The following is a 12,414-nucleotide window of genomic DNA, read 5'->3' on the forward strand; positions in this document are numbered from 1 at the left end:
TTCAATGTGAATGCGAACCTTCTTATTCCCTAATGAAACAGTATTTAAAAAAAAGCTTTCAGCATCAGTGAGGTAGGAAAAAATGTTAAAATTCTGGTAGCATATGTTTAAGTGCTGAGTTTGACTGAAAAATTCCATTTCTTCTCAGCAAGGTTAACTCTGAACAAAATCTATGCTACCATCTTAATAAATGCATATTCTTCACTTGCACTTTCAAAAACAGTGTGGATGTGACAGAATTTTTCAAAGCTAAAAGAGTATTTTCAAAATTAAATACATTGGGTTTCTTTATGATAAATAACATCATGCAACCATAGCAATGTGTCATGAAATACAATCCGTTTTGCTGCCTGCCAGTAAGCCTTACACAACTTTGCTTTTAAAAATAAAAGAGCAGAGGTTGTAATATTTATGATTTTTTAAATCAACAACTGTTCAGAAAAAGATTGTTACAGAAAAATTTCCTATTACCCTTGCATTTCACGAGGCCACTACCCCTTCTATCACTTATTAATACTATGGTGCCTAAAGGCTCCAATTAGGTATTAGAACAGTGATAACAGGCACTGTAAATGTGCAAGACAAATCTTCCCTAAGGGGCTATAATAAAATATTATTTTATAAAACCCAAGTAATTTCTTAAAATAGCTTTATAGCTATGGCAGACTATTACTAACTTTGGCCTAGATCCTGCAGTGAAGATGTGCATTGTGAGTCTCCATCCAGTAAGTGAAGGCAAGGAACCTGCTCTTTTAGTAAAGGGCCATTAAAAATGGAAGTTGCTGGTACAATGCGGATTTCTTTTGTTCACTTCCAGCAAAAAAAAAAAAAAAAGAAAAAGAAAAAAGCCCAAACAAACAAACCCAACAGGGTAGCTTGTAGTTAATGCTGAAAATCTACCCTAGAAGTTACTAGTCAGATCAGAAAATACTATTGAGAATGCTCCAAAGCCACCGAGTGCCATAGAGGACAGAGATGTACAAGTAGAAAAGTAACGCGCTCGTTGACCTGGACGATGAAGCGTCTTTGACTACTGATCAAACCTTTGCTTTAGGTCATGTTCACAGCATTATCTGAGGTGTCTGAAGCCAGCTAACCGTAGGGACCCTTCCCGGCGGCAGTGGCTGGACTGTCCTGTCTCTTGGTCCACACTGACCCTTGCCCAAGTCCCGAAGCTCCTTTCCCACAGCCATAGGTGCGAACAGCACTGAGCACACGTGCTCCTCAAGAGCGGTAGCAAAGGTGGCTGTTTTCAAAACTACATTCCCGACCCACACGATTTTCCCAGCTCCCGATTTCCTGCCCTGTGCCCGGGCTGGCCGCGTCTCTCCGGTCTGCGGCGCGTCCTTGGCGCATCTGTCCGGTTTCCCCCGGGGCGCGGACCCCGGCCGGGGCGGGCAGCGCCGCGGGGCACCGAGCGCAGGTAGCGGCGCTCCGGGCGCTCCGGGGCCGCGGCTGCCGGGCCCGGGGGGGCGCGCCCGGTGAGCGAGGGCGGCGGGAGGGGGGGCCCGCTGAGCGCCGCGGGGTCCGCCCAGCGCCGCGGCCGCACGGGCTGCGGCAGGAAAGGAGCGGCGGCTCCTCGGAGAAAGGAGGAGGAGGAAGGGGGGGGTCCCTGGGAGCGGAGCCGGCCGCAGCGAGAGAGGCGGGGCGGGGTGGGCGCGGGAGGCGTGGAGGGGCCCGCGGAGCGGCGCGGACGGGCGCGTGCCATGCGCGGCGCGGCAGCCGGCGGCTCCCGCTCGCTGGCTCAGCATGCGCGGGCTGTGCCCCCGCCTCTGCCTGCTGGCCGCCGCGCTGGGGCTCTGCGGGGGCAGCAGGAACTGCCCCGACCTCATCGTGGACCGCTGCCTCTGCGCCGCCGAGCGCGCCAAGGGGCCCGGCCGCCCGGCCCTCCGCATTAAAGTGGTCTGCACCGGCGGAGACTTGGTGGAAACTTTGCAGCCCGCCGTGCTGCCCAACCGCACCGTGTCCCTGTGAGTACGGCCCGCGGGCGGCGCGCACCTGGCGCGGGCGGGGGTGCCGGGGAGACGCGGGGCTCGAGGGGACCCCGCGCCCGCCGCTCCGGAGCCGCTGAACCGCTCCGTGCCCGCTGCGGCCCCGAGCCCGCTGTTAAAAAGTCTGCGCGAGTTTGGGGGTGTTTGTTTATTTATTTATTTAATTCTTTTCACGTTCAGTTGGGAAACTCCTGCTGGCGTTCGGGTCCAAGTGGGGGAGCTGGGCTCTCCCTGGTGTAAATTGCACGCTGCTGCGGGCGGCGGTGTGGGAAATGTCAGTGGCAGCAGAACTGATGGAGCTCTCTGCTGTACCTCTCCGGCGGCAACGGGACGGGCTCGCACCGTCCGGGCGATAAATGAATGGTATCGGTAATGCTGAACTGCCTCCTAGAGTGCTGTGTCATTAACTGGTTTTCCCTTTCTCTCTTGTCTCCTCTAAATAAAGTTTGGAATTTGATGTCTCCTTTTTTTAAGATGAGTTTCTACACAACGGTATGAAACTCTCAAATCTCCCGTATCGTTCAGAGTTGTCTGGTAATCTAAAATGATTCGGGGTATGGTGTTCGGTGGCTTTTTTTTTTTTTAACAATGAATTAGGTTATGCTACTTTGTTGCCTGTTGCACATAGCTAAACTTGAATAAATAGTATGTTGTAAGTAAGGTAGTAGAACTTTCTGTGATTGTATCCTCAAGTACAGCTGTATGTCCCTGTAATGCACCCAAGCAGTAATAGCTCTGTGACATTTACCCTTTAGATCACACGCATATCAACAGATCTTTTACTGTTGAATTTAGTTCTGTTGACAATTCCTGCTATGAACATCTCCACTGTTCAGTGCATTTTCTTTAAGTCAACACTTTCAGGAGGCAACTGGTAAAGATAGTAATTCATAACATCTGGGGAGCTTGTGCTTGTAAATGTACAGATGTGCTGTGTATGCTCCAGTTCAGTTTTAGCTATAACTGTTGAGTGACTTGATGCTGATTATCTGTATGCTGATTATTTATTTAGGAAACTTCTGCTTCTATACAAGAGACAATAATTGCACTTCCTCCTAAATTTTAATAGGCTGGTTTAGAATATTACATTACTTACCAACATAAGCTTTAACCTCAGTGATAAATTCACTGCTATTTCTATAGTTTGTATAACTGGCTATGGAGTTAGAGGTGGTACTCACCAGAATTATCAAATGTCAGCATCTTGGGGAGGCAGGAACTACTTTTTCCTCTTGGTTAAAGAGCTATAGAAACTCTCACACTCAGCATGTCTGCAAAGGTTTTTCCTCTTAAGCATTGACTTGCAGAGACTTATTTAGGTGTTTAAAAAACTTTTGCTGAGGTAAGTACCAGTCAAGGAATCCAGCTGACCATGAGATCAACAGAAGTATGTATTCACTGCAGTGAAAAGAAATTGAATTGGAAACAGAAGTGAGAAAAGATGAACAGGGGAGGTGGTGTGTTTGAAGTGGTAGGTGGGAGGATTTGCTCACTTACACGTATGATTTAAGGCACCAGTAGCAAACTTGATCTTATCAACTGAAACACCTTCATTTCGGGTAACACTTGCTCAAAATTAATGAGAAAGGTACTGTGCTAGTTTTTTTAAACTTAATAGCAAATACTTCTTGACCTGAGAGCTGATTAGTTGGCCTTAGTTGATACAAAAGTATCATATTTTGCAGGTTTTTTTTGTATTTCATATGAACAAGTATAGTACTCTGTATCACAAACATATCTCTTTTCCTCATACAGTCTCTCATCTCATTTTTGAGAATTTTTTTTTTCTTTCTCAGAAGTAAATTTAAGGTTAAATATTGAAGGTAAAAAAGAAAAAAAAATAAAATCTGTATTAGAACTTTTCAGTAGCTAGAATATACAGGTGAAAATTTGATTGAATATGTCAAAGATTTTCTGGGTGAAATTGGTTTTTATGAATTAAGTTACACTTGTGGGATTTGGCCAGCTCTAGAAAATAATGATGATGAGCTCAAGTATTAGTACTGTTATATTTGTTTTTGTAGCTGAATAAGAGATGCAGGCAGAAGAGAATATTCTGGTAGATGCTGCCTGCTTCCATTCAGTTTTATGGGCCCACAGAGAGAAAGAGAGCTTTAACATATGGAACAAAACCTTTTGGATTGCTTTAACAATTAAGAAATATAGAGGTGAGTAAAAGAATATATGTTCAGATGCAATAATACTGTAATGAAACAATGTAATAAACATTTTGTGGGGTTTGGGACAGATTATTCATTATATAGGGAGGCTGTTTCCCAGGTGCTATCATCTTTTGGAAGGCAAGATCAAAGCCAAACTCTGGTAACTGCTCTGCGGAGATGGAAGAGAATTACCTCTGCTTTTTTTCTTAAGCCATTCAGATACGTAACTTACATGCTCAGTAATGGTACTTATCAGCAAATTTAGAAGTTATGATTTGGTAGCTTAATTGAAGCTTGAGTTTGGTGGCTTAGGTTCTTTTACCTAAGTGACTGTGGGTCTTGTCTGAGTTTGATGGTTTAGGCTCTATGGTGTATATGTACTGAACTATTGCTACTAGGAGTGCTTCTGACACAATCACACATGGTGACTGCAAACAAGTGTGAAGTCACTGAAGAAATGCTTATTCTTGACATGTTTGGACCAATTACTTTCAGATTATGAGGTGAGGAAGTCTGCAGAGTTTCTTTGAAATCATTGGAACACTAGAGCTATTCAGTTCTGTCTAAATGCTCCCGATGATAATCACACTAGAAATAAAATCAAAATATAAGCTGATAAAGCACCTATTCTCTTTATTTTATATTAAAACCCAAATCAAACAAAAAACCCCCCTTGTTCTGGACTCTGTTTCACTGTCTTTATTTAGTATTTTACTGCTTTGGAAACAGGATTCATGAGCTTGATGTGGATCAAAAGTACAAACTTAGCTGTAGCTTCACAAAGTATTTGCACGCATCTTGTTAAAAGAGATTCTAGTCCTTATGAATTTGCAACATGCATCTCTTGCTTTGTATTTTGGGACAGGGTGGAGAAGGGGAATTACCTTTTTTTTTTTTTTTTTCCCCATGAAGAATACAGCTGTTGAATCACTAATTTATGGGATCTACTCTCACCATTTCATTCTCAGTAGGCATTGAAGTGTGGACCCAACAGAAGGAGTCATATCACTTCAGCATAATGTAGTTTCTCATTTTAGACTCTGTGGTTGAATACTTGGGAATTATTGCATGAAACCAATATTTTACATTTTTTTTAATCAGTGTGGTCGGGTTGTTAAAATGCAACTCTAGGGAATGAGACTATTTGCAATCTTCCATCTCTTCTATGTTGATGGAAAAATTAGTTGTAAGCTTTTTGACTGAGTTGCTGAAATTTGGGCTATGTGGAGAAGTTGCTATGCTGCTTTTTACAATGTGAAACTTCTGCAGTTTGAAATTTTGGGAATTAGGAGATTGGATTCTCTACTGGACAGTATATTGGTAGGTTACTTGCAGACTTGTTTCTTTCATGTCAAGTGGTGTTAAAAACTTCATGCTTTTAATCTTGGAAGTTCTCAGTTCAATATGTATCACTTGGTATCACTGGGCAGAATATATTTTGAAGTTGTAAATGCCATCAGTTTCTGATAGTAGCATCACTTTTTTTTTCCTCCCTCAATTCAAAAGAAAGTCTAAGATGTATACCAATGGTTGATATTTTTACAAATTCTATCCACAGATACACCTATTGAAATGTGTAATTTTAAATTGTCATAATAGAAATGAAGAAAATTTATGGTAGTGTATGGCTTATATAAATTCTTTATCATATAGGATTCTTCATACGTTTTATGTCTAAGCCTTTCTTCTGACTTTGAATTGTCTCAAATTCCTCAGATTCTCAATTTCAGAGTAAGGCTACATGACTCCAATGGTAATCCATAGCCATAATATGTATGAAGGGTGTTCATCTTCAAAGCACTTCACAAACATTAAATACTCTTCTGAAGACAGCATTGCCCCATTTTTCTCTGTCCCAAAATTACTTTTATGTCACATTCATTTATATCATGTCCACTGGAATTTTTTCAGTTATTATATTACTGTGTTTTTTTCCATGTCTGGTCTTTTACATACCTATATTCAGTTTAGAATGTATCAATATGGTTTATTTGATATAAGCATCTTGTTTTAAAAATAGATCACAAAAATGTTATGTCCCAATAGTTCAGCGCTTAAGCTAGCCAAAGCAAACAAAGAGTTGAAGAAAGACTGAACAAAAAATAATATTCAGTAGTTTTATTTCCGTGTCTTGAAACTCACATATTCTTCTTTATTGATTTGAGACCTAACATAGCATTGCTGATTTGTAAATAAGAGCATTGTTAAAGAAGGTAGGGTGATTCTTGTTATAAAGGTTTTTGCGAACGTTTTCACCTTGGTTAGTTTATTGTGTTCACTCAAAGTGGCAGGAAAAAAGAAAAAGGAGCAGGTTTCCTGCTTCATTATTTATATGTGTATACATATTTATAAATGCTTTCTCTGAAACTCTTAAATAAAGAAAAAGAAAAAAACAGTTTGTGGAAGAAACTCCTAATAGGGAAGCTTACATAAAATACACCAAAACTTGGAAGGTCTGGGGCAGATGGTTAGGGAGAGGAAAGTATGGAGAAGAAAAAGGTTCTAGTGATGAAAAGTCTACAGATATTACTCAAATGTTAGTCTAATTCTCCCTGATAATACATTTTATATATTAATCTAGAGTGGCCATATCATATTTTATTTTCTTTTTGTTTTTTTTTCTGACAAGGATATACCTGCACCTGAAAAGTACTAGTAGTGTGACCACTTCCAAATGATGACTCTTTTGGATGAAACTGACCCATTTGGCATCACTGGAAATGGTAACCCAAGAGGAGTGTGAAAAAGATTCTACTGTGGAAAATAGAACTCTCATAGCAAATAATGTTCAAAATACAATAAATGCTACTTTAATAGTTACCATATACTATAACTTTTTAAAGGCATACAAGTCATCCTGAAGTTTCTTTCTCTATTATTATTAAACTGTAAAGGCTATGAGTTAAAACAGTGCCATACATCATCCTGGAGTGTAACGTTTTTTGAGGAAAGCAGTTTGTGTAAGAGGATGGGATAAGAATATCTGGAAACAGTTAAAAATTATTTCACAGTATCGAACAGTTCATTAATTTGGTAATTTAATTTAGAAATCAAGTCCTGTTTTTGTTGCATACTAGGAAATTTGCAGTATTGTGGTCTTTCACTTAGTTTCATTCCAGAGGTAAAAATAAACTGGTGAGGATAGCCAGGGGGAAAGCAATGCATGTGGGAAGGGAGTTTTATCATGTAAGTATATGATCTGATACCTATTGAGAAGTTCTAAATGAAGCTGAGGTTTTATGATACAGTGTAATTTGTCAGTTGTCTGGCTACTGACCTTGTTTGCCTTAAACAGGAAGCGATTTAATATATCTTATTGGCTCTCTTATAGTTTTTGTTTGTATGTTCACCTAATATTCATAAAATTAATTTAATTTTATTGATCCAAAGATATGTGCAACAGAAATTAGTTTCTGAAGTGTATGTATTTGCATCTTTTGCAGTGAGTTGGTGCCAGGGAGGTGATTTGTGTATATGGAATCTGCCTTTATATGAAGCTGCATGAGTTGCTGGCACTTGGGACCAAAGTACTGTCATCCCTTAAAATGGATTGTTCTTAAAAGATGTGAAAATGTGATGCCTTTTTTTTTTTTGGTTGGTTTTTTTTTTTAGTTTTGTTTTAAGGCATTCTGGAACATTTCTCAAAGTATTTTTTTCTTTCCTTGTCCCCTTCTAAATATCCTGACAGTATAATAAAATATGAGGTGAGGTGAAGAGTGGGGAGTGGTGAAGTGGTTAGGAGAGAGGTGAAAGTGGGAAGGTCCAGAAAGAAGGGGTCTAAACAGTGTTATTAAAAGGAAATTCCAAAGGTTTAGAATTTTATGTATGTTGTCCTTTTTTTGCATCCTCAGTGTTTTAAAATCACAAATATTTAAATGATAGATGCTTTATAATGACAGAATCACATTAACCCCCTGTGATGGTAGAAGCCCATTTATTACTTTGCTGTTAAAACAGACCCAGAAACTTTATGGGCAGAAATAGCCAAAGAAAAACGATGTTTTTGTGAAAAGTTTCTCCCTATTTGAGACCCTCTGTCATCACAAATTTTGCCACTTTGGATTCTGCCATGTTCCAGCTTATCCATCCCCGCTTTCCTCACTGATGTCTTTTGCCTTGGTTTTATAATACAGAGCTGCCATAAATCTGAAAGTTAAAGGGCAAAGTACCTTTACCAAGGCAGAACTTCTGCTCTGGCAGCCAACAGGAAACACCCATTTGTGTATCTGCACCTTATACCCTTTGTTCATGCACATCTGAGAGAGAGCCAGGGCTTTCACCCAGCTTGGTTTTCACTACTCAATAATATTGATGCATGTTTTCAATAATTGCTATTTATGCCATTTGATTTAGATTTTTGTGGAAAAATAGCCTATTGATTCTAAGCTTCCTCCCTTTCGATGTTTCTAATGGAATATCCAAACCCTCACAGCAATAAAAGCATACAAACCATGAAAAGTTTGAATATGTACTTATCCAGTCAACTGTGATTATTTTCTATCAGTTACAAGTTTGCTGTCTAATTCTAGACTTGTCAAATATCATTTGGCTAAAGCCTCTGTATTATCTATGATATTAACATTTTTTCCTCTACTTTAGCAATTATGTAATACAGGGAACACAGTTTAGGCTTTGTTCTTATTCTTGTGGCAACATGCCATTCTTCACCCTTCTCTTAAAATCAGTTCCAACTGTGTTTTCATGCCTGGGACTGATTTGAGACTATTCTGAAGTTATGGTTAATCATGAAAGCTCTGGTTTTGCAATTTCTGTTACAGTCTTGCAGAGTTGTTGACAGTTTCTTTTCTGTACTTAGCTGGATATCATCTTATCTGAACAGCAGTTTGTCAAATGCATAAACAGTTCTGCCAATAATACAAGCACACAGGAGTTTATGGGTGTTATGCTCACAGACCTGTAAGTCTGCAAAAAACTGAGATTGATTCCTAGATCATATAGAATCTGGATTTGTTGATAGCTGTGCAAAAATAAGCAAATTATTTTAAACTTGTATTTTATGCTTGCCTTTGCTGAGTGGCTATTCATCAAAACTCACAAAGATGGAAGGACACTGGTCTGTGTTTTCAGCATTTCTGTAGGCTTGGTACAACACACAATGAGGTTTAATGGATTTTCTATGTTATTAAGGTATCATTATGGCTTTCAAGTAACCTGGTAAGTCAAGGTCTCTAAATTATGAACATTTATGACTCTCCTTGTTTATTGATGATTTAATAGCAGTCAAGACAATGTCTCTTCATAAAACCTTTTTCTTTATGTTATGAGATTGACTGTCCCAGAGAACTCATGTTTTGTAATCAAAAGTATTAATTGCAAGGGTAGAGGTTTTATGCATACTGTGGCTTGAGAAAAGAACAAACTGCATCATAGAATGGAAAATAAGGTTAAAACTAGTAATAACAAAATCAAGCCTGGAAAATGTGAAGAAAAACATAACGGAATAATTGAACATAACATTATTTTATATTCATAGTTCCCTGGCAACATTTGCGTTTATATTTGCATTAGAAATTAATGTGCATGGTACCAATTTCTTTGAGAGAGGATGGGTGGAAGGAGATCATAATCTGTTGGTGAGCAACTTTATTACCATATTAGTTTTCATGGAATTCTCACAGGAAATATACTGAAGTGTCAGGTAAGATTTTTCTAATGGAATGTGCTGGCACAATCTGGCACAACAGGAGACCTACAAGCATTTAAGAGAGAGGGAGAAGCAAAACAAAAGTATTATCAATTCTGAGGAATAAAATTTGCCAGCACTCCTAACTCCTGTGAACATGTGTCCTATCTGGGGAACTTTGCACTGCTAAGAAAAATGCTTAGTTCTTTTTTTTCCGTGGTCTCTTTACTTTGTCCCATCTGTCGCATTCCCAGAATCTTTCAATTCTACACTTTACTTTTTAACTCCTGTTATTGCTGATACTTCTGCCTGTTTTTTCTTCTCATCTGCATCTTGGTTTTGTTCACTGATTATATGAATTGCAGACTGCCAGTGCATTTCCAAAAAAGTAAAGAACCCATCTGCCTCCTCATCATCTCTGCTCTTGGTTCTCTGCTGTGCTGCTGCACTTCTGTGCCAGTCTCTGCAATTTCACTGCCCTGTGCTGCAGCCTCTGCTTTCAGCTCACGGTCTCCACCACTTCTTTAGTCTTGCATGACTTCCCAGTTTCTTTTGCTTTTCTAAAACCCTCTATTACATCTTCCCTCATCACCTTTGATCCTTGACTCATTTTACCCCTCTCTTCTGAACTCGTTGAGTGGAACTGAAATAAGCGAGGACATGGGTCCTTAGAGAGATCTGAATTAAGTCCTGGAGTTCAGCCGTGCCTGGAATTGGGGCCAGGCAGATGGAGTTGATCCTGTTAGACAACTTAGAAACAAGAAAAATCGTTTTATCTCTAACTCTCCCTCCTTAGATCTTATCATTAAAACTGCAGCTAGTGGAGTAGAGAGGTCTGAATGTGGTGGTGTCAAGCAGTGATTTTATATTGACCCACCAGACATGCCACTGCTGATCAGAGGGAGCAGCCACAATGATCAAAGTTGTTTTCCATCCTCAGCATTGCATATTGTTTAGAAAGGAAAAGTCTAATTTCCAGTATTCTCTACTCCTTTGTGGCAACATTCAAACAGTATTGCAACTGCCCATGAAAAACTGTGAAATGTATGTTAAGATGAAATCTTAATGTTTGCTGCTACTCTCCATGCAGTTCTTGAGCCATGAAACTAAAGTTTACATTAGCAAATCTAAGCTTAAGGGGCTGTATCTGTTTATTCTATGACACAGCTAGTACAGCTAGTATTATTCACATCATTATCATAAATCTTTATCTTAAATTAGATCAGGTTAATGAACTGTTCTCTGCTATGGCTGAGAAATATGGCTATTTGTCAGCTGAGGTAACAGTTGACAAATATGTGCTAATTTTGGAAAAGACACATTTTTCTATCCATACTGCACAGGGGAAGCAATCAAAATGCACAAATGGAAACCTGCTCTCCACTGGAATAAAACAGTGTGTTAATCTCTCAGTAATTGATGTCATCATTATAAGGCTTTTTTATTGGGAAGGCATTCATGAATTCTGTTGTACCAACATTTTCATCATTAGAGTTTTGTTTTACTGGAGTTCCTGATGCACTCACACAGCATCTCACCTGTGTTAAACAGAAAATACCAAAATTTAGTCACATTATGCTTCAAGTAACTCTTCAAAGTACGGTATTAGAACTTGTAAAGGAATTTGGATCTCATGGTGCTTAGAAAACACAGCCAAGCTGTGGGAGTTACCACACCGGATATTCAGGTAGCTGTTAAACTGCTGGTGTGTGTGAGAATAGTATCTAAGATTTGTTTCCTAATTTGCTCTTTGCCTGGGCTATATCATGTAAGGGTCTTGTGGAAGGAAGTTCAAGACTTCTTTTCTCTAATGTTGGGAGACTGGTAAGAATATTGAGTCTGTCCAGTGGGCGCAGTAAGGCATCAGTTGTGGTTTTACAGGTTCTTTTTCTGTGAATCATGCTTTGCTTTGCTTTCCTTTCCTTTCTTTACCACCAGTGTTGATAGGGTCACATAAAGGTTTTAGGGTTTGAGGAGCTGTGTTTTGTAGACCCCAAGTACACCTGAGGAGGAGCAGAAGAGGACAACATTTGACATATGAACATCAGAAAGTGACTCGATGTCAATTGTAGATGTTTGGTATTTATTTTTATGTCTTAATGTGTACAAAACTAATGCCAACTGTTGTTCTTGTTAAATTAAAAGTTACCTGGCATATTTGTATACTTGCTAGTCATTATAGAGCTCTAGCAGATATTCTGGTTCTAGTGTCTTTGCTTCTTTTTCTGTTTAAAATAAAGAGATTTGCAGAATAAGAGAAAGTAAATTTTCTAACACGTTCCTTTGTCTTTCCCTTCTATTATAAAAGGATGAAAAAAGAAATTCCTAAGACAAAATGTGGGGGAAAAAACATGTTTTATCATTTATTGTTGTACTATTCATAATTCTCTTCCCTTTCTGCACAATTAAAAGTTATAAATAACAATATAAAGAGTCAGCAATATAGATTGATGAAGCAAAAAAATAACCTGGAGCGAAATAAATATAATAAATTATAATCTTCTGTATTTAGAGCAAATGAAGTTACTGCTGTAAAGTACTTCATGATTATTGATTATCATTATAAATTTGTTTCTAATTAGCTGTTATTTAAAAAACAATTCTAGCTAATTCATTT

General features: G+C 39.0%; 1 protein-coding gene across 1 annotated transcript in view; it reads left to right on the top strand.

Annotated features, from left to right (window-relative positions):
* The first annotated feature begins 1,686 nt into the window (after positions 1 to 1,686).
* Positions 1,687 to 12,414, top strand: part of ADGRA1 (adhesion G protein-coupled receptor A1) — a 252,358-nt gene continuing 241,630 nt past the window's right edge. The window contains exon 1 of the mRNA XM_054637084.2: positions 1,687 to 1,970. Within this exon, the coding sequence (XP_054493059.2) occupies positions 1,750 to 1,970 (221 nt within the window). The 5' untranslated portion in view covers positions 1,687 to 1,749. The remainder of the gene's footprint in view (positions 1,971 to 12,414) is intronic.

This window comes from Agelaius phoeniceus, chromosome 9, assembly GCF_051311805.1.
Source record: "Agelaius phoeniceus isolate bAgePho1 chromosome 9, bAgePho1.hap1, whole genome shotgun sequence".
Taxonomy (NCBI): Eukaryota; Metazoa; Chordata; class Aves; order Passeriformes; family Icteridae; genus Agelaius; species Agelaius phoeniceus.